Source organism: Podarcis pityusensis (assembly GCF_964106645.2).
Source record: "Podarcis pityusensis genome assembly, chromosome: 9".
NCBI classification, from domain to species: domain Eukaryota; kingdom Metazoa; phylum Chordata; class Lepidosauria; order Squamata; family Lacertidae; genus Podarcis; species Podarcis pityusensis.
Window position 1 is genome coordinate 59310927 of NC_138034.1, and position 22951 is coordinate 59333877.

At 43.3% G+C, this 22951-nt stretch overlaps 1 protein-coding gene across 6 annotated transcripts in view; it reads right to left on the reverse strand.

Moving 5' to 3' along the window:
* The window catches only part of PDLIM5 (PDZ and LIM domain 5), a 127010-nt gene extending 110459 nt beyond the window's left edge, over positions 1–16551 (reverse strand). Inside the window, exons 1-2 of one of the 6 annotated variants that reach the window (XM_081020757.1) lie at positions 16246–16551; positions 10756–10891 (exon numbers count right to left, since the gene is read on the reverse strand). In XM_081020757.1, coding sequence (XP_080876883.1) covers positions 10756–10851 — 96 coding nt within the window. In that variant the 5' untranslated portion in view covers positions 10852–10891; positions 16246–16551. Of the gene's footprint in view, positions 1–10755; positions 10892–10977; positions 11202–14212; positions 14232–16245 lie in introns of those variants that run through there. The other 5 variants (XM_081020760.1, XM_081020761.1, XM_081020762.1 and 2 more) reach the window with 5 other exon arrangements.
* Between the last annotated feature and the right edge of the window lie 6400 nt (positions 16552–22951).

Consider the following 22951-nt stretch of genomic DNA (forward strand, 5'->3'; position numbering starts at 1 on the left):
CCTGACATTTCCACCTTCTGGAGGTACATGCCTGGTAATTATCAGATCTGGACTGTTTGTACACACTAATACTCCAACCTGTAGAATTCTATCAGTTATATTTTATCTGCACAATCGGAATGAATTTCTGGAACCAAAATGCTATTTCTGTGCAGCCTGAGCAGGAGCAATTGCCATTAAGAGAAAGAGGTCAGAATAGGCCAATATATATGTGGACTGTCCCTGGGAAAAGTGACTTTTCTTCTTTAAGTTCTCAAAGATCTTAACCTAGCTTAAGGTTGTCATCTGAAATAGCCAGATGTTTAAATGAGAATCAATCACAGTCAGCCCATTGTTTTGAAAAATAAGACTTTGCAGCCGTCTTGTCCCAAAATGGCAACTAAACACTCCATTTTGGTGACTGTAACCTTGGTTTAAGGAGCCATTTGGCACCTAGACTACACATCTTAGTTTCTAACACTGCATATGTGCGCTTGAAAAAATATCATGAGTATACATATACTAATGATTACCAATATAAATCACCTTAGTATATTTCATATATAACTAAACTCACCAGCAAACATGGATTCACATGAGCTAATTCAATTCTAGAACAAAATATTGCCAGACAAAGGCTTTAAACGATAACAGAATGTTTGGTGCCATGTCAGTGACAGACAGCAACTTAATTCTGCACAGTTATGGAGCTGACCTAGGCTATTCATTAAGTACTTAAGGCAGCAGTCTCACCCAGGTCAAGTATCAAAACAAGTTCATGACACTTAATCCTGCCATGATCAGCATTTGATTTAAAAGTTCAATCTGGAGGGGGAAATCTTCTATGAGGAAACTGGGACAGTCCAAAAGGCCAGAGGCACTGGAAGAGGATCTTACTCCACTTTTTAAAGAAGTGTTGCAAAGTTTGGTTCTGAGAACTTCTTTGAAAGAGCTCAGTTCACTATATAATGTACAATTAAATTTAGAAAGATTCCACTCCCCAATTTGTGCCAGTCTACCTGCAGGCAACTTTACTGCAATTTCACAACTTGCAACTTTGCACCAACACAGTAGTAAGCACAACTCCTAGAAACCACTCAGTTTCCTTGGTGTAGTATATTTCTATGACAGAAGCATAAGGTGATATGTAATCCACACTCAGACAGCATAGTTTTATTCAAAGTCCCAATACTCAATTCTTCTTTAAACACACCCGTTCCTTCAACTTCTGCACCCACAATACAAAAATGCAAACCACTACTATTTCTTCCTGAAGTTCATCTGAGAAGCTGTTTTACAAAATACCAAAAAAGGAAATGTGTCATCTGGTTAGGCACCAGAATGTCACTTAACAACACTGGGAAACACAGACATACCACAAAGGGGAAAGATCGTGAAGGTCACTTGGAGTTTCTGCACCACATTGACAAAGCTGGAAATGATTACCACAACCCTCACTGGCTTAGCTTATAGCCCATGATCTTCTCCAAAAGTCTGAAACGTCTATCGTGTATGCTGCAGCCACAGAAGTATCTGTACTGTGTTAACCAAAAGATCAATGACAATAACCAGGCTTCCACAAATAACAAAGGAAGTAGGAATAAGTGTGCAGTTCAAGATATGTGCCCCCAAATCTGTTGGAATGTCAGAGGAGACAGAGGGAAAATTTCTGGATTGCATAAAACCAGTGATGGTTATACCCAACATGCTCTGTTACAGTGATTCTGGTTCACATGTTTTATCGCTGTTTAACGCAGTCATATGGGGGACAATCATGTATCTTGGCAAACAGCAATAAGAACACTCTACCACATGGGCTAAGTTGAGGTAGGATGATGGCAGCACCATATGATTCTACAAATTGCCTTGTCATCCACAAGAGAGGGAAGCAGAGACCAAAGGAACAGTGGCCTGTTCCTAATTTTAAATCCAGAGTTGTCTGGTACAATGTCAAGCTTGCAACACTTCATGGCTGCTGAAACTCAGTCCCAGAAGTAACATCAACCCAAAGGCAGCAACGAGAATTACCATACCAATGGTTTAACAACATGACCTAATCTACCAAGGACATGGAAGGGCACAATTAAGATACATACAGCTGCTGCGGTCTTGCTCCAATTTCGGTTGCTAGAATAGGGATGGGGAGCGCCTCAAATTGTTCTTTGGCAAGCAAGGTTTGCTGCCAATTTCCATCAGTAGTGACAACAGGGCCCTGCAGAGTTCCTAATCATTGAAGACAGCAAGACTTGCTTGCTAACAAACAATTGGAAGCACACTTTTAAGCTTCCTTTTGTTCTCTCACAGCCACATCTCTACCTGCCAGGAGGGGGTGAGAGGGCATGGCTTAGGAGACGCAGCCTTGCCAGGACAAATTGGGATCTGTGCAGGCCCTAACTTGGTGCACAGGTTGATTGTGACCAAACTTTGCTATACAGTGGTACCTCTGGTTAAGAACTTAATTCGTTCTGGAGGTCCGTTCTTAACCTGAAACTGTTCTTAACCTGAGGTACCACTTTAGCTAATGGGGTCTCCCGCTGCCACCGCGCCGCTGGAACACGACTTCTGTTCTCATCCTGAAGCAAAGTTCTTAACCTGAGGTACTTCTGGGTTAGCGAACTCTGTAACCTGAAGCGTCTGGAACCTGAAGCGTCTGGAACCCGAGGTACCACTGTACTGAACTTATGTAGATGGCCCAGAGTTGCACAACACAGCACCATGCAAGCTCTCATTTTTTGTGCTGATGGATCACGGATACTATAATAATGTATCAGCTTGCTTACATTTATTTCAATTTCCCTTTGTAATAAATACTTCTTATTATGATTGGAATAATCAGTTTGATAAATGGTGACTCTTAGTTACTGTTTTTATTGTATTGGTTAACTTTAATATTTCACATCAATTCCTTGTCTTATGCAGTTTGTTATGTCTGTGTTGCAGCTTGCTAACTAGAATGCAAGTAGGAAAAAACACAAAGCACTATTTTACTGTCCCATAAAATACCATTTGACCATCATGTCCTTGAGCAGCAGCTCCCAAAAGACTAATCTTGCATATCTGAGTAACCCATATACATTCTACTAATTTTGAAAGGCAAAGTGCTCCCTTTTCTCTACCTACCATGAGCCACAAATGAATTGTGTATATTGCAGAAGTGCTGCCAAGCACATGATAGAAAATAGGAAAGACCAATTCCCTCAACCCCTATCTATTACTGACATAGAACAAAGAAGCTATATAAGCCAAGAGACCATATGTTTAAAAGATATTTTGGGGTGCATGTAAAGAGTGTTTGCTTTAGCACTTAAGCATAACATGCACAGAGTGTTATGTAATAAAAGTCATGGGCTCTTTCCGAGCTTAAATTCACATTCATTGAACATCTAGAAAGCTGGGCTGGGTGCAAGATCCATACATGACAAAATTATGTAACGTAGCTAAGGCTATAACACTAAAGGTGAGTCACTAAAGAGATCCTGAATAAGTGATTGTAACAACTTGACTGATTGGGGGTGGGGAGAGAATGTATATGACAAAATAATTCCAGGCTCCCTGTGGAGCCTGAATCCCCAAACAGAAGTTAAATAACTCAGTAAGTCCACATAGGAAAGTTCCCCAATTTTGGGATAATTCTCCATGTCCATAATACCCACCATGTCCCATTCTACATCATTCAGGCCACTATTCATATGAATACCTTTGCAGAGGGTGCAGGTGATTGCAAGGGGAAGGAAGGGATGAGAAGCTTTCCTTCCATGAATTAATTTCCTTTAGTTAACTTGGGAGCCAAGCCAATATGATGCAACAGTAAAACAAATGTGCAAGGGAAACAGGAATAAAAGTAAGTATGACACAACCATGTTTTTCTAAGAGCATTAAGGGATGCAAAGAAAAGCAACAAAACAGCCAAGTAAAGGCTGAAAAAAATGGTTCATATTCCTAAGGCAATACTACCAAGTGCTCTGGCAGTGAGGCACCTGGGAACTTTTGGAGCTCCTGATCAAGTGTCTAATTCCAGAGAGGTTGTGTTAGTCCATTGCAGCAAGCACAAAGAGACTTGCTTGTGGCTCCTGTAGGATTAACAAGTTTATTGCAGACTAAGTTGTCATGTCTTGAGTCTGAGCCAATTTTGTGAAGTGGACACTTAAGTAAGTAGGTAAAAAAAAGAAGTATGCCAGACTCTTGATGCTTTTAAATAAAGTACAAAATATCAATCAATAAAAAAGAGTTAAATAGATGGTAAGGGATTACACAGAGCACAAGTACAAACAGAATCCAATGGATGAATATAGATTTTCTCTGATGGGGAAAGTTTCACTCCTGCCTAGCAGACAAGCACGTTGGTATCGTACATCAATCATATGATGCAGTAAAAAATTAGGTTGTTGCTCAGAATAGACACTCTCAGTCAACTAAATTAAGCAAGTTTTAAAATTAAATATATCTTCAGACACAAGACAAAACAATTAGACCTTACTGCATGCATCCATTTAAGGCGTAAACTGACAGGGTTTTGCTGCATTCCTAAAGTTCAGAAGCCAACTATGAAAAACATTTTATTTGGTCAAGGAAATACCAATTTTCCCACTATTTTAAGCAAACAAAAGATAATCTTCTGTCATGCATTTCCTTATATGGATAGTAGGATGGAAGGCTTTCTTCCCTCCTTTCAAAAAAGTTAGGAACCCATATTATCTCCTGGCACTCAACCAAGAAAAACAAACAAACCTTTCAACTCCCTGTCTCTTCTCACAATGCCCTTAAAGATAACCATCGACAAATGAATAATGAGAAAGCAGTTTCAACTAAAAATAGCTCTTCAAAATGGTGGGGACACTGACTGGAGTAGCCGCCCTCTGAGTTTAGTATGAAAATAAGAAAAACAAAGTCTAATTCTTCCTTGTTTACATTAAACAGAATGTACTTGTGTGGAACTTGCCCAAAGGCTCATTTTGGATGTTTTGCAACTAGCCATCTGCTTCTTTGTTATTGCCTGTCAGTTAATGCTCTTTCTTTGAAAGGAATATAAGGTAGAAACAGATTCAGTTAGGATGGTTTCTCATGCTACATTTTGCATTGTAGATAACTAGTAACAAGCAGTATAATGTAGAGGAAAGGGCACATGAAAACTGTTTCTTTGCCCTTTAAAATACAGACTGGGCACCTATTTCCCTGAATGCCAAGTTTCACCACCATTTCATGTGTTCCCCAGCATTTTGGCCCAGAAAGGTCCTATTTTCCCCTGAAACTAGTGTGGAACTGGTTGCACAGGGCAAATTAGGTTGCAAGTTCTTTCAGAAGCATTCCCATTGAGAACCCTCTATTGATACAAAGACAAATGAGTAGTGCCACCCACTATTCAGCTGAAGCATGATCTCTTGAGCTGCTATGTGCCCAACCTATCTCTGGTCCCAATACAAACAAGCTTCAGTGTACACTATTTCCAGGTTTCCCACAGTAGCACAGCCAATACTTGCAGAACACATGCTTGGAGTCACCACCTACCTAAATGTTCAAGCCTTGCTTGGCTTGGATTTTCTTTTTAGAACAGCAAAAATGAGTATCTAAGAAGTGATCAGGCTTCCCTGCCTTTTTTCCCCAGCTCCCACTGCAGCTTTTCCTTCCCTCCCTTCCTCCCTCCCTCCCTTCCATCTCCTCTGCAGCCACAAGCCACTCACCCTACTATTCTCCCCCTCTCCATCGGGTTAACATGGTTAACAGCATCATCCAGTTGAGTGTTCCTATATCTGGACAAGTGGAACGTTCAGCAGATATGAGTGAACTACGGAGAGCACATATACAACTACTGAGTGGCTAAACCTACCATGTTTGTGTGTGAAGAGTGGAGGACAGAGAGAGAGAAGTGGGGTCAAAACATACAAATATATTATGTAAACATATGCATCTGCAAGTTTCCACTCGTTTGTTCAATTTGTTTTGTTACAGGTGTGAAATTAAGCTTTCTGTCCACTAGGTTGTGCTTATAGGCAGTCACTCCTAGCAAACAAACTCTACAAAGTTTACTGCTACACTTATTTCATAAGAGGACATGTATTTATTTAAGTCTATTGGAGTGAGGGGAGCGGTGTGCACGACAGATCCAGGAATCTGTGTCACGCTTCTTTCGAGCATTTCAGTTGATATGAAAGGCATCTTAAACCTATATTGCTTACCTTCATTTGACATTTAACTGAAAGCTTCTTATTTTAAACAGTCTAGATTTGCAACCTACTTAAGAATGAATCCGAGCAAGAAAAAATGTTTGCTTTTCCTATAGTGGTATAATTCGATCCCAGTCCAGCAACTGTGGTGAATGAACGTATGTTCACTAGACTCACAGAGGAACCAGCTCCCCTTGGAGACAAGGAATGCTCAACTAATTATAATAGGGAGGATACCCACATATGCCCCCTGAAAATCAAGCAAAAGAAGGGGGATTCAGAGGCCTCCTTGGAGATTTGATACATACTCCTCAAGCGTAAAATTCATCCTGCTACTCAACAAAAAGTGCTGCGAAACAATGAACACAATACTATACTGGAAGTACTCAATAGTCTTTTTAAACTACATCTACTGGCTAAGGTTCTTGTGCTTGCTTTTCAGCTTAGGAGCAAAACTGCCTCGTGCCCATTTGCACCTCCTTCACAGTCTTGAGAATGGCAGATGGAACAGGATCAGAAGCTAGTACTGTATCTGTCTCAGTGGTAGAGCTTCCATGCTCCATATTCAACCCCTAGCAATGCCAGGGAGGACTGGGAGAGGCCCCCTGCCTGAAGCCCTGGAGAGCTGTTGTCAGTCAGTACAGTGGTACCTCGGGTTACATACGCTTCAGGTTACAGACGCTTCAGGTTACAGACTCTGCTAACCCAGAAATACCGTATTTTTCACCGCATAGGACGCATTTTTCCCCCTCCAAAAACGAAGCAGAAATGTGTGTAATGTGTGTACGTCCTATGGGGCGAATGCAGGCTTCGCTGAAGCCTGGAGAGCGAGAGGCATCTGTGCGCACCAACTCCTCTCGCTCTCCAGGCTTCAGGAAGCTATCTGCAAGCCTTGCAAGCCCGGCGGGAGTTCCCGCGGGCTCACAAGGCTTGCGGGCAGCAGCCTGCAGCCCAAAGCACGGGGCACCCTCCAGAGGGCGCCCCGTGCTTCGGGCAGGTGTGCACAAGGCTTGGGGCAGCAGCCGCGGCTGGGGGGGGGAATAATTATTTTTATTCATTTCCCCCCCCCCAAAAAACGAGGTGCGTCCTATGGGCCGGTGCACCCTATAGGACGAAAAATACGGTAGTACCTCGGGTTACGAACTTTGCTTCAGGATGAGAACAGAAATCGCACAGTAGTGGCATGGCGGCAGCAGGAGGCCCCATTAGCTAAAGTGGTGCTTCAGGTTAAGAACAGTTTCAGGTTAAGAACGGACCTCCGGAACGAATTAAGTTCTTAACCTGAGGTACCACTGTACAAGCAATGCTGAGCTAGATGGACTGATGTTCTAATTCAGTATAAAGCAGCTTCCTGTTTTGCATCTGCCTACAGAGCCAGGAACTGCAAGGCAAAACAGCAGCAGCGCATGTGAGGAGGTTGCTCTGCAGGGGACCAGCATCTGGCTACTTCAGCTGTCATTTCCGAGTCTGGATCATTTCCTCCAAGACCTGCTCCAGAGATTCAGAAGCAGAATGACAACTGGAATAACTGAGGGCTCGGGGGGGGGGGGCGACTTTTTGTTACTTCTCTAGTAATTCTTGTTTATGTTACTGTATCCTAAGCTATATATCATAAGCCACCTAGACAACTTCATTTAGTAGGTGGGCATAAATACTCCAAATAAATAAATGCCTAATCTAAAGAGACATTATACATAAGCTGATTTAATGTAATGGTACTCCTGAAACACCCTTGAATTCCATTAACAATTTTGTTCCCTTGCACTTTTTACTCCCATTAAATGCTTTCCAATTCTCTCTCTCTTCCTTGCTGACTACCTTTACTTTACTGCTTCCATTCTAGGAAGTTAGTCACTAAATGAGCTTTCCCCAACATGGTGCCCTCCAGATGTTTGGGGCTGCATCTCCCACCAGCCCCTGCCAGCACACCAATGGCCAGGTATGATGGTCATTATAGCCCTTCACATTTGGAGAGCACCAGGTTTGGAAAGGCTGCCCTAAATTAAATCTGATTCTATGGGTCTTCCCTATAATCCAGTTTCCAGAACCATAAACCGGGTTGAAAATAGCAGGCTTGCTATGGCAACCGTGAAGGTAAAAATGGCAAATTGTTTAAAGTTTCGTAGCTTGCAATTAGCTCAGATCAAAGCCTTCTCCATTCGCTTGAGCTTACCTCACCGGGCATTTGAAAGTTGAAATCATTTTTTCCATTTCAAACAGGCAGCTACCAATTCTACTGAAGCTGTGAGTGCAGCGGTTTTTATGAAGGAAACTCTTGGTGCTTTACTGAATATGACATTTACTTTTATGGATAGTCTTGCTAATAATAAAATCCATTAGGAACTAATTTCTATTTAGTCACCATTTAAAAGTGCTGTTGAAAAGTATTTTTAAGCTTCCCTTTGTACGCAGCAGTATGGGGATGCCAACTCCCAATACAAAGCCATAAAAATAACTTGCTCTCGCAGTACAGAATGAATTGCATGCATGACTTCCCCCAAACCCAAGAAGGTCACAGCAAGACAGCAGGACCTTGGTAAAGGGCACATAAACAGCTCTGCTCCTTTGTTCACGCATTTCTTTATCAACATTTAATTAGCTAGCACTTCTGGCTTTACTGGGAAGAGAAGAGTGTTGTGTTGTACTCCCTGTTCTGATGTACCCATAACACAACACAGTTCCATTATACTACCAGAGGGGCAATTGATCAGCATACCAGAATGAAGTGTGTTAATTCCAACATGCCGTACAAAGGAACACACACTGAACATTAACTCCAATCTACATTTGGAGTGTGTGTGTGTCTATAATGTATTTGTAGTCCTAGTTCAGACTTATTAATATGGATGCAATCCACTGGGGACCTGTCACACACACATAAACATGATGCATAAATTGCATTTGCTTTCAGGAGACTTGCATTATTAAATTTATATCCCACCCTTCCTCCCAAAGGAGCCCAAGGCAGCACTGCTGTTACAAGATGCTAGTGGGTTATGTACTGGGAATTAATGTGTTAGCCGGACCATTTTAAAAATGTGGTCTTTTAAGGAAGAAGATGGAAGAGTCCCTTTATTTACCCTAGGATACTTTAAGGACCCCTGAAAGGCATGAAGAGTAAGATAATACACCTTTTTCTAGTTTAAAGGAACAACTTGCAAAATAGATCCAACCTAGAGGCTCCATGACAGCTTAGAACTCCTCAACATAATCAGCTTTGGAGAACACATTTTTCCAAGTGTTGACTCCCCTAATGTGTTATCTTAAACTGCTTGCTTTGAATTTCCTTTCTGCTATATTACCCATTTCCTTTGTTTCTCCATTGTCTATGCCATTGGCCTTCAACTGGTGGATGAGGACTTACCACAAACATTACCATCATGGGTTCCCAAATGTATGTTTGGGTTATAGGAAGGTCCAGGGTTAAAAAACATTGAAGACTATTGGACTGTGCTATCCATCTGTTCTCTCTGATCTTATGATGTTAGGAAACATTTCTGTCTACCATCACCACACACAAGGGCCCTTTTAAATATTTTTAAATGAAATAATTTGAGCTACCTTTGCAAAAGAAAGAAGTATTCTAGTCTGGAATAGTTAACAGGAAACTATTTTCTGGGTAAGAAGTCATAGGGTTGCCCTTTCACAGGGCACATATACATTATTCAACAGCATTTTCTTAGTCAGTTGACTACTTTTACCAAAGGATGGGGGGGGCCTCTTGGGCTTGCCACTGAGCCTCTTGGGCTTGCCAATCAGAAAGTCTGCACAATGGGGTGAGCTCCCTTTGCTCTGTTCCCAGCTTCTACCAACCTAACAGTTTGAAAGCACACCAGTGCAAGTAGATAAATAGGTACCACTGTGGCGGGAAGATAAACGGCATTTCTGTGTGCTCTGACTTATGTCACAGTGTTCTGTTGCACCAGAAGCGGTTTAGTCATGCTGGCCACATGACCTGGAAAGCTGTCTGTGGACAAACGCTGGCTCCCTGAGCCTGAAGTGAGATGCGTGCCGCAACCCCATAGTCACCTTTGACTGGACTTAACCATCCAAGGTTAAGTCCATACGTTTACCTTTACCTTTACCTACCAAAGTATGGATATGAGAAGACCTGGGCATTTTAACAAAGTCCCAGTCCTAAATAAAGTCCCACAGCACTGTCTCTCCACATCCCACTTACACTAAATGAAGGGAAAGTGAATCAGGTTCTGGCTGTTGCTTTTTGCCATTTTATAACCAGAATGTCTATCACAATTAACACATTCAAGTGTATTCTCTTATCATATCGTAACTCAGATGCACAACTGATAAAAAGCAAGAACACGAGCAAAATACTAATTTTGATACAAACACAAAAGGACAGGAAATACTCTTTTAATTAGTGACTATGTCAGATAATAAACTTTTGAAGGCCATTACCACCACTTCCAAGATGGGACACTGCTACTTCTCTTAAAAACAAGATGTATATTCAATTGCACCCAACTGAATTGAATGCCTCTTCATTCAGCAGGCACATAATGTTACCAAATATTCCTTTTCACTAGTTTCAAGTGGCACATATTTGCTGCAGCTTTTGACATAAAAAGGTTTTTAAAAGGCAAAATAGGCTCACCCGAGAGATGGTCAGAGGCATGTTGAAGTCTTTGCCACCTTGAAGCCTGAAACCCCAGGGGGCTGGACCAACCAAAGAAACGCTGTAGTTGTTCATGGCGTCTGGAAGTCAAGGTCTAATTCCAGAGAATGAATGCCTGTAAGGAAGTTTTAAAAGATTATTTGGAAAGTTGAAGAAACTCACGTACAAAGAACAATTGCAATACGGCCTTCAGATATTAACATTTTGAAGTCTCTAAGAGGAGAGTCACCAACGTCCAAAGCCCTGCCTGTGAATTTTCGGGGGGGGGGGGGAGCATTATTTCATAAGGTCAAAAGTAACAATGAATGGATGCAACACTGCAAACAAATACTAGGTGAGCTTGAAAGTTTCAAAGCTTTTAGCTTTGTTTACTAAATACAAGCAAAACAAGCCTGCTAAAGTAGACCATACTCTAGTGCCTCAGAAAACGTTCTGATGCAAATCACTCTGCAAAAGCTGACTAACCAATTAACTAGAACCTTTGTAAGAGAAACACTGACGTTTGTAAAATAAGGAGATGAGTACTTGCCAGTTTTGGACAGGGCAAATATCAGCCTAAAAATAGACCTTGCAGCTTGGAAGTACACCTCGTGTTCCTCATATGCTGGTTGCATCTGTGCCAGGAGTGCTTTTTGCTAGCTTTGGCTGGTTGTCCAGCTGCACCACTTCCTGCATGACAGGGAATTTGCAATCCTGCTTGGATTACCACAATGAATTCTAACTCAACTTCTCTTAAGAGACTGTTTGGCAACTACCACGTAACTGATGGTTGCTCAGCCACAGAGAACCATGAAATGTTGCAGTAGCGACCAATTCTCTCTAAAATCCCTAAGACAGGCTTCCACAAACTCAGCCCTCCAGATGTTTTTGGCCTACAACTCCCATGATCCCTAGCTAGCAGGGCCAGTGGTCAGGGATGATGGGAACTGTAGTCTCAAAACATCTAGAGGGCTGAGTTTGAGGAAGCCTGCCCTACGACTAGTATCTTATGGACCACTTCCCCACGAAGGTCTTCAGAGACCTTGCTCTGGAAACCCACAAGTTTGTAGTCTATGTTACACCAGGCTGGAAAGAGGGACTTCCCTGGAATGGTGCTGCACTTTTGAAATCCTTTTGCAGGAAGGCACAGGGTTACACAAATGTAGTATCCCTATCCAGGTAGCCTAGCCACTAGCAAACAAGGAAAGTTTTCCTGTCAATTTTATTTGCAGATGAGCACGAAGGAGATCTCTCTTTCTCTTCCCCTTCCCTGAACCTTCCATGTGCCACAGACCAAAGGAACAAACCTCTTGCATCCATATTCCAGCAGATGCAAAGGATTCAGGGTGGAGAGGGAATGGGCGCTTACTTTGTAAGACATTCACAAATAGAAAGAATATCTCAAGGGGGCTGTCCTTCTCTCGCTCTCTGCTGAGCTTCTGGGTGGCGACAGACAGCCCTCAACACCTGGAGATAGAGATGCATCATGTTCTTGTGTGCTTCCAAGGCTCGCACAAAGTGAGAGCTTCCCTCCCCTGAGTATTTTGCTCATGTGCTGCCTACATACTTTTAAATGTGTTTGTGGGAGGAGGGGGGTGGAGTTATTGTTTCATTTTTTCTTGTTTTTACTATATATTTTTTGTTTATATTTTGTATTTTATGATGTGAACTGCCCCAAGATCCACCTATGAAGGGCAGTATACAAATTTAATAAATAAATAAAAATAAATAAGTGCTAGGTGTTATTTCTAGGTGCCTTTGTTCCACTTCTACTGCTATGTTCTTATTCTGTGTTGCCAATACCAATAGAAAGGTGGGAAGCAACAGAATTACAGATAGAATAGTGAGCCATCTTTGCTCAGAAAGCTTCCTCTTTCATTCTAAACATGGGTGGGGACTGGAGAGGTGTAGCTCCTATGCTAAAGGTTAGATGCTAGATACTGCATATACATATTCGAATCCCCGCAACGGGGCGAGCTCCCGTTGTTCAGTCCCAGCTCCTGCCAACCTAGCAGTTCGAAAGCACGTCAAAGTGTAAGTAGATAAATAGGTACCGCTCCGGCGGGAAGGTAAACGGTGTTTCCGTGCGCTGCTCTGGTTTGCCAGAAGCGGCTTAGTCATGCTGGCCACATGACCCGGAAAAACTGTGGACAAACATCAGTTCCCTCGGCCAGTAAAGCGAGATGTGTGCTGCAACCCAGAGTCGTTTGTGACTGGACTTAACTGTCAGGGATCCTTTACCTTTTTATATATATATATATATATATATATATATATACACACACACACACACACACACACACACGAAGAAGTCCAAATTTGATAGCAAAATGTACCCCTAGCAAGCTTCCTCTGTTACTTAAGTGGTGTTTAGGTTTACATGCAAGATGCTTTGTGTACACACTGAAAAATGCCATACGTGAACCCTGCTCAGCCCAGTTCCAAAAATAGATTCCATGGCCGAGTCCCCTCAGAACTCAGCCCTGGGTGTTGCCTCAGTCTCTCTCTTCTGAAGGAAAAATGCTTCACAGGCGCAAGAGAATGGAACTGAAAACATGGCACATAAAGGATTCTAGGTTGCGGGTGTTCCATTTCCTCCTACTCTGCAACCGCCCTCAAGTCATCAAGATGGAACCTCTGCTGTCTAGCTTCTCCAAAGCCTTGAATACCACTTATTTGTTTTCAGTCAAACCATGGAGGATTAAGCTAAATGTTTAGTGTGTCACCCCAAGATAAGGAAGGGTTCTATCTCCACTGCCTTAAGGTGAGCAAAAGGAAATATCTGAGCACGGATGAAAGAATAAAGAATTGCATTAAGTATTACACAGTAATTACAAATCACAAGGGTTATTCAATTGTTACCCTAAGCTCAGGCCGAAATGATACTGCCAAATGTGGAATTGGGGTCTCCACACATATGCAGGTACCTTAGCACATATCAGGTTAGGATAGTAAATAATTATGAATGCTTAATCACTGGCTTTCTGGCTGTGAAATGTCTGCAGCTCTCTGAATTTATTGTTATTGTTATTAAACAACCAAAAAAGTTATAGACCAATAGTCAAAGCAACTTCCTTTTAAAACTGCATAAAAGGAATCAATAAAACAATACATTCTTAAAACAAATAATTATATCATTTTTCCATTTTAAAAAGGGTTTCTCAGACTTTATGAATTTAGAAATACGTGCATATGAACACTACTGTACAGTTACAGCAAGTGTTAAAGTTAATGCAGTAAAAAAAAAAACAGCCCTTGAAATCTTCTACCTAACTCTTAAAGCACGCAGAGTAGTAGCTAGCAGAAGTTACATAACACAAACCAACATTTTGCAAGCGAAATATTTGCATATGAAGCCTAAGGCATTTTTTAAAATGGTACATTTGTTGCTGCTGTTCAAAGTTCAAGCGAAGTGTTTCAGCACCACATGAGATAAAATATTGTAACTGAGCCTTACGTAGAAGCTGTTATCCATTCCCATCGATTTGGAAAGGCTGAGAGGCTGCACAGACTGTAAAACGAAACCAAAGCATGGTATGGAAAGATACTAAAGTTACTTAGTATTTATGTGGAACTGCATTTACCCCAAGTGATTTGGGAAGTGTTATGAAGGATACTTTTTATTTCCTTGAATAATATTTACTGCTGTGGTGTGGTGGGTGGGGTGGCAAAACTACAAAATGAGTAGCATTTTTTATTGTTGCATTGACAACATTGCCCAAATATGGTTTAGCATACCACAACAATTCATATTAAAGTTTCTCAAACTGCACAACAAGCCTCCCCAAGGCGGGGGTGGGGGACACACTGTACCAAGGCAAAATTCTAAATACATATACACAAGCACATAGTTGAACCAGCATCCTTCTAGAGGCTGTCAAATTGAAAGGCTACTGGTATCTCACCTCCTTCAAGAGAGAGCCTTACTACTGCGAAAAAGCCTTCTCTTTCTCTCCCAGCCCCAAAACCAAACCTGAGACCCACTGCTACAGGCAGGAGTTCAAAGCACAGAATGTCAGAGGTTAGCAACGTGCTTTAACCTCCACTAGAAACCACTCATAGAACATGCTCACTGCCCCTTTCTGCAATTAATGCACAGCATGTCTATACTTGAGGCTGTCATATTCTGGAAATCAATGCATTAATGGTGGTAGTTATCTGGTTTAATGTATGCAGAACACATGTACTAAAGACTCACTTAGCGCCATCATCTGCTATCTCCGTTTCACCTCTGCGTTTCATTGAAGCTGCAATTGTTTCCCCTCAAGAGACTTTAGATGCTCATTTTGACATTTAAAGACTCGCACTTGGCTAATGTTGAACATTTTTGGAATGTTTAAGTTGCATCTCATTGCTCCCCTAATGTCTCAGATGGGCATCTGTTCCCATGAAGATTGTATAGTTAAATTAGCAAGGAACAGGCTGCTACACTGCATTATATTTTTAAGGATACCACAAAATATGGCAGCTACAGGGCACCAAAACAAAAAGCCCTACCCTTAAAAGTCAAGCCACACTAACCATATACCATGTGGGTGTGCATGTATGTGCACACACAGGGGACTTCTACTTTTTCTATCTGGCTGCAGCCTAGTTACCAAAGCCCTGACAACGGCCAGAAAAACAGAGCCATCAAACAATCCCACACCCTTCAACCTGCCCTGCCCTGAATGTGTTCCCTAAGACGCTTTCACCCTCCATGCTGTCTTTTGCCACGTCCGGATTACAGGTTTGTCAGCAGGCTGCAGGAACGGCTAGCTAAAGTCTTGCTGATGAAATGTGATTTTCATTTTCTTTTTCTTTCTTAAGGGGGAAGTGAAGCTGGGGAAAGGACCCCAAGGAGAGGCAGCGCAGGCACCTAACAAACAAGATTATAGCTGGCTGCTCACTTCCCGTTTACTCGATCACAGGTCTTTGAAAGGGGGGTGAGGGGAGAGGCAGGCAGGCAGACACTCTTGAGACTTCACCCCAGTGCCGCCGACAGGAGTGCGCCTCTCTGAAAAGATAAAGTCGGGTAGTTGGATGGGTGGAACTGGAAAGAGAAATAAGAAATCTCTGAATGTCTTATATTCCGGACTTTAAGGGCTGCCTCTCGATACCCAAGCTGAACTCTCCCTCCCTGCTTTTATTCCCTTCCTCTGCGCGCACTTTGCTACCGACACAGGTCTCCTTCGCGGCGGGCTTCTCTCACGCCCTCGCGGCTCCAAGTGAGCCGGCGCCGCGGGGAGGAAGAGCAGCAGCCCCCTGCCTCTCCCCACGCCCTGGGCAAAGGCGTCGCTCTCCTCTTCCGCAGACCCTGCCGCCGCCGCCGCCGCCCTCCTTTGGCTACGCGAAAGGCTTCCCCGCGCGCTCCCCTCGGCCGGCGCGCCGACTTTTTGCAAGGGAGCCTCCTCCTCCTCGCTCTTTACCTCGGGCGGCGCAGTGGCCCCTCCGGCAAAAGTTCGTTTTTTCCACTCCCTCCCGCGCAAAAGACAAAACCCCTCCACTCACTTCCGAGGCGCGCGGAGTTCAGGGCGCACAGGCAGCAGCAGCAGCAGCACACCGACGACGCGCAGGCGCTCCCAGCAAACTCGCGAGCGTGTGAGAGCAGACGGCAAGCCGAAGCTCGCTCGCTCTCCTCGGGCTCTTGTTTGCACTTCCGCCCCTTTTCGCGTCGCTCCTCCCCTCCCCGGCTCAGGAGGGACGGCGAAGCTCTCTCTCCAGCTGAGAGGGGAGGGAAGCTGAGAGACGCGCGACGCCCGGAGGGGGGCGGGGAGACCGGGACCCGGCGCAGGGAAGCCGAGCTCCCGCAGAACTAGCTGAACAGCCAGGACTCATCTACCTCTCTCTCTTTAACGTTTCTTCGGAAGTAATTGACGCTAGCAAAGTATACGTAAGGCTACGGTCTCCCTTAAATAAATAACAACTTTTAAGCACGGTCCACTTAAAACGAAACGCTCCCAGGCCCTATTGTTAGCCGGTGTTGCGCACATACTTAAGGCGGTGTAATTCTATAATTACTTCTAAAAGAAGAAAGTCTCAGGATGGGGCAATCCATGCGGGGTGTGCCTTGAAGGGGTGCCCTGCAAGCGGCTGTGGTGGTTTCTGGGTTCCAGTGAGATCTTGCAAGAGCCCTACAAAACCACCTTGTGCCATCTTGCTGGAAGCCACAGCTGCCCTGGTAAGCAAGGCTGGGTGTCTGGTAGCAGGATGGGCTGTGTGGTGTGAGCACCTTCCTGTTTTGCCTCAGGCGGTGGAATGCGATGGGCCATCCGGTAGTTTCTGTTGAATTTTGAGGAGCTCATGCCCAAGTAAACATACAGTAAGAGCAGGTCGGCCTATAGCAATTCTAGGTGCAATTTATTAGGGAACGAGACCCATTAAAAGCAGTGTGGAACAGGGCACTTCTTCACATCAAGGAAAGGAATAGTCGTGCTCTGTTCTGCCTTGGCCAGAACACACATGGAATACTATGTCCAGAAGGATATTGACAAGCTGGAACATGTGCAGAGGAGGGTGACCAAAATGATCAAGGGTCTGGAAACCAAGCATAGAGAGAGAATTCAGTGTGTTTGGCCTGGTAAAGAGGAGACCAAGAGGAGATAGGATAGCCATTTTCAAATATCTAATGGGCTGTCTTTGTGGAGGATGGAGCAAGCTTGTTTTCCTGCTTCAGAGAGTAGGACCCAAACCAATGGATTCAACTTGCAAGAAAGGAGATTCTGACTAAATATCTAGAAGAACTTTATGGTAGCAACAGCTGTCTGACTGTAGAAAATAAGTGCATGAGAAGTAGTGGACTCTTCTTCCTTGGTATGATCCAGTTGAGAGTTCTGCATTGTAGGGGGTTGGACTAGATAAAGAGTTGGAGAGGACCTTAATAGTTAAGTCTTTGATTTTATTATTCCCCCACTAAAATCAACAGAATTCAACAGAGATGGTAGCCTTTGAATTCAGTGGATAATAAAATGCACAATAGCATTCATACACCTAAACAATAAAGCTTCAAATATTTTGAAATGCAAGAATGGATATCACATCACGGAACAAAATTGATTATTGAAACTGCATGTGCCCGATGTTCAAGTCAGTCAGAGTCAGTCCGAACATGATTTGAGGCAATTGTCTCAGACTGAGTGTGTGTGTGTGTGTGTGTGTGTGTGTGTGAGAACTGGCACTTGCTGTTCCCACTCATTTTGCTCACTATTAGCCCAGGCAGGTCCAGAGAAGACTCTCAAGAGGCTCTTCCTCCATCCTGTCTTGCTCTGAGAAAGGAAGGATGGGGCTTTCTTAAGGCAAAGCATTCTGGACAGAGTGAATCTAGTAATAACATGCTGTTGCCTTGCATTTCGTTTTTAGACTATTATAAATGGTTATGAAAAAGGTTACGAAGAAGGGACGCGGGTGGAAAAAGGGACGTGGGTGGTGCTGTGGGTTAAACCACAGAGCCTAGGACTTGCCGATCAGAAGGTCAGCGGTTCGAATCCCCGCGACGGGGTGAGCTCCTGTTGCTCGGTCCCAGCTCCTGCCAACCTAGCAGTTCGAAAGCACGTCAAAGTGCAAGTAGGTAAATAGGTACCACTCTGGCCGGAAGGTAAACGGCGTTTCTGTGCGCTGCTCTGGTTCGCCAGAAGCGGCTTAGTCATGCTGGCCACATGACCCGGAAGCTGTACGCCGGCTCCCTCGGCCAATAAAGCGAGATGAGCGCCTCAACCCCAGAATCGGTCACAACTGGACCTAATGGTCAGGGGTCCTTTTACCTTTACTTTTTAAAATGGTTATGAATTATGTGATGTAGAGTCAGGATGTTAGCACGTTGGACTTGGGCATAAAACCACCCAGTGTTACATCTCCATTCAGATATGAAGCTCGCCTTGTGCCATTTGTTATCTCACAGCCCAACCTACTTCACAGGGTTACATTGTTAAGATAAAAGGGACAGGTCATGTTGTGAGCTCCTTGGAGGAAAGATGGGATGAAAATAAATGGATGATAAACACAAAGCATTTGCTCTTGATTAACCAAGTGTGTTTACAGCACTTTCTCCTACCTGCCCGTTATAATGCTCTAGAATTGCAGGCCTGGTCCTGAATCTGCTGACTGATGTCTTGTTTGACTTTGTACCAGACTAGATTGCCATGCTTGAAAAATAACTTCTGTTTCCAGCATGCTTGGTCATGTCAGCCTTTCCTTACCACCCACAGTGATGCATGCATTCATCATCTCCTGGCTGAATGAAAGGAATCCATTGTCTGATGTACCAGCCTGTTGTAATTAAGCAAGCTACCTCTCTGCTTCAGAGGACACTAGACCCCCACCAGTCTCCATGGCTGACAGAGACCAACATAATACCAAGGTGGGCTGTGTAGTTTGCATGACTGGTCTCCCATTGTGAGTGAAACAAGATCCTTCCCTTTCCTTGGTGGAGCACATCTGACACTTCCAGTTATGGGCTTAAAGGTCTAATCAGGAGCACAGAAAACCGCTGTCTGAACATGCCTTACATGCTATTTCATACTGGCAAACAGCTGCTAAGCAGCCAGTTTAAATGGAGCTGCATGGAAGCTGTTGCATTGTGTATTATTATTATTATTATTATTATCATCCTGCCTTTCCCCCTTACAACTAAAATAGAAACAGTTAAAAACATTGGGATGGGGAGCCATAATTTAAAAAAAACAATTAAAGGTGATTAGAATTTATATAGATAGATAGATAGATAGATAGATAGATAGATTTAAAACGTACAGGTCATTACAATAAAAACAATACAGCACTAGTCCTTTCCTTAAAAACTCTCAGTTCCACAAAGCCTGTCTTCACCTGATTGCAGAAGGAGAACAAAGAGGGAGCCAGTCTAATTTCACTAGGAAGGGAGTTCCAAAGTCTGGGAACAACCACCGAGAAAGCCTTCTCCTGTGTCCTACCTAGCATACCTGTGAGAGTGGTGGGATCAAGAGAAAAGCTGGAGATAGCAAAACCCATGCAGGTTTGTATGAGGGAATCTGCTCTTTCAGATATCTTGGACCCAAGCCATATAGGGCTCTGTAGGTCATAACCAGCACTTGGAATTGGGCTCAGAAATATGTAAACACAGGGTTTTTGTTGTGATGCCAATGAAGGTATTTGATTTGATTTGTTGTTATAGTACAACAGACCAACTGTTCTGGAAAGCAAGTGAAAGTTATTCCTTACGTATGACACCAGGAGACAACCAGGATTTTATTTTATTTTTAAAGCCATCAATTTATTTTTATCAGACAAAATACTGGTCCTTCCAGTTGTTCTAAAACTACACAGAAAGCATTGAGGTTGGACAAACAACACTTCAACAATTCAAGACAAATAAGAGATCAAACCAAATGAAGGAACTCTGATGAGGATGGGGCAGCTTCGGGAAGGATGGAGGGGTTGCAGAAAATGTGTTTGGAGATGCATGGAATTCTGCAAACATACCTTGGCTGCCTACCAGTACCCTACACACAAAAGGCCTGCTTACATCAGATTTGGGAACTATAACTATGATAACTATAACTATAAACTTAACTGTGTGGTGTAGTGGTTAAGAGCAGTAGACTCCTAATCTGGGGAACCGGGTTCGCGTCTCCGCTCCTCCACATGCAGCTGCTGGGTGACCTTGGGCCAGTCACACTTCTTTGAAGTCTCTCAGCCCCACTCACCCCACAGAGTGTTTGTTGTGGGGGAGGAAGGGAAAGGAGAATGTTAGCCGCTTTGAGACTCCTTAAAGGGAGTGAAAGGCGGGATATCAAATCCAAACTCTTCTTCTTCTTCTTCTTCTGTATTTAAGACTGCACCCTATGCATTTTTGCTTGAGAGTAAGCCCCACTGAATGGAATAGGACTTACTTCTGAGCAAAGATGCATGTGAGCGCTGAGTGAAAACATGCAGATTTCAGCAGAAAGGATAAGCATGTGCTTAAATATATCCCTTAGGCCTAGAAATGCTTACGTTTACTTAAATGTGAGCAGGGAAATTCACAAGTTTGTATCTGAAAAGCAGATTTGGAATAAAGGAGGGATTTTGTACTTATGAATATATTGAAAAGTGTGAAAGTGAATCTGGTCAGGATTCCAGGGTCAGTTATTTATTATTATTCATGCCAGTTAGGGATGTTGTTTGTTCAATTTATTTATTTTGATCAGGTCTCACTCATGAGGTTTGAAACATAGGCTAGCTTATCCCAACAAGGCCTTATATGCAATGAGAGAGAAAGTGTATCCCTCAGCCATCCTCTTTCTAAAACTAAAGCCAAGTTGCTCTGTTTAATTCCATTGCCTTAGCAACAAGGAGTGAATGTACTGCTTCATTTTTAAAGGGCAGGTAGCTGTCAAGCTGGTTAAGAAGGAATGGTTTGGTACAGCATGTTCCCAACTGCTATGCGCATGTGCACATAGTGTGACAACCCTTGCAGGTCAGTGACTAAATGTTCCAGTTGGTCCTTGAGCAAAATGTTTGTTTATTATTAAATTACCTAATTAATTTAAAATTGATGCTTTTGAATTAAGGTGCTGGAGGAGACTCTTGAGAGTCCCATGGACTGCAAGAAGACCACACCTATCCATTCTTAAGGAAATCAGCCCTGAGTGATCACTGGAAGGACAGATCCTGAAGCTGAGGCTCCAGTACTTTGGCAACCTCATGAGAAGAGAAGACTCCCTGGAAAAGACCCTGATGTTGGGAAAGATTGAGGGCACAAGAAGAAGGGGACGACGGAGGATGAGATGGTTGGACAGTGTTCTTGAAGCTACCAGCATGAGTTTGACCAAACTGCAGGAGGAAGTGGAGGACAGGAGTGCCTGGTGTGCTCTGGTTCATGCGGTCACGAAAAGTTGGACATGACTAAACGACTCAATGACAACAACAGTTCATTTGATTGGTATATTTACTGCCATTATTTTGCTGATGGAACTTTTTAAAAATCACATACTATATAATATGTGTTTGTCTGGATATATATATGATGATAGATAGGCTTAGAAAGAATAGATGATTAGGCTAATGCCATGGTGATAAAGGAGGAGCATGGCTCCTATTTAAGCATCTTCCCTGGGGGCAGCCAAGAGGCATTAGCAAGCAGCAGCATGAAAATAACTGGGCTTGGCAACTAGTGAATACATTGGTTTTTAGACCACAACAGCCAGCAGGTATCATAAATGCCTTACACAAGGTAAAGGTGCACTTTGGTTGATATCTGACTGCAATTTTAGGCTATTAGTACTCATAATTGGTTTTGTGGCTTGCTCATACTGTTGAACTAGGAACATGACACACACACACACAGAGCCAAAATGCAGACTGATCTGTAACTTATCTCCATACAAACTTAGCTGAATAGGTGTATGTTTCAGTGCCATGCAGTGAAATTTTCCATAGAGGAACAGTTAGGGCCAGAAGCACCAGTTTACAAGGGCGATTTGGGGGGTGGGTAGGGAAGAGTTGTCATTTGTGTGATATTCCAGCATCACGCGCATGAGCATCACGCCTCCCTAAGCCAGGCAGAAGCTTCCCGAGCTTTGGGCAGGAGGCAGCAGGCCTCTGATAGGATGCTGGAAGCCTGCTGCTTCCTTGCAAAAGCCAGGCGGGCTTTGGGAAAGTGACAGGTGGGTTCTTGGACCCTTTAGGGAACTAGCCTAGTCTCCCTAGTCCATTGACCGCAAACCATTTTTTAACCCCGGATCTGGTATTAGCTCTCCTGGCCATCGAAAGCAATTTAAATCCCACCCTGGTTCACAAGGACCTGCTAGCTCTGCTGCTGTCTGTAGCCAGACTTGAAATTGCCAGTTTGCATTGGGTCCCTCTAGAGATGGGTGGTTTGAGAGGGTGTGGGAAATTGCCTTGTCTGAGTATTTAACCTATCACAGGAGGGTTCTAAGAGGGGCTACAAAATGAGACAGTTTTGATGTTGCATGGTCTCTGCTTATATGCTTCGTAGGCCCCCAGTGACACATACTTATGTATGGCAAGGCTACCTTATCAATATGGGACCCAGATGTCCAAAATGCCCCTTTGCAGAAACTATTTTATTAAAATGTCTACAAAAGTGTGCTGAACCTTCTGTTTATTTTAGTCTAACTGCAATCATGTGCAATCACGTTCTTCATTTCGTTAGTATGCTGCTGTTTTACAAAACTCAATAAACACGTCTTTAAAATAAATAAAAAAACCTTAAAACCAAATAAGTTTTGTCTATTTTGTC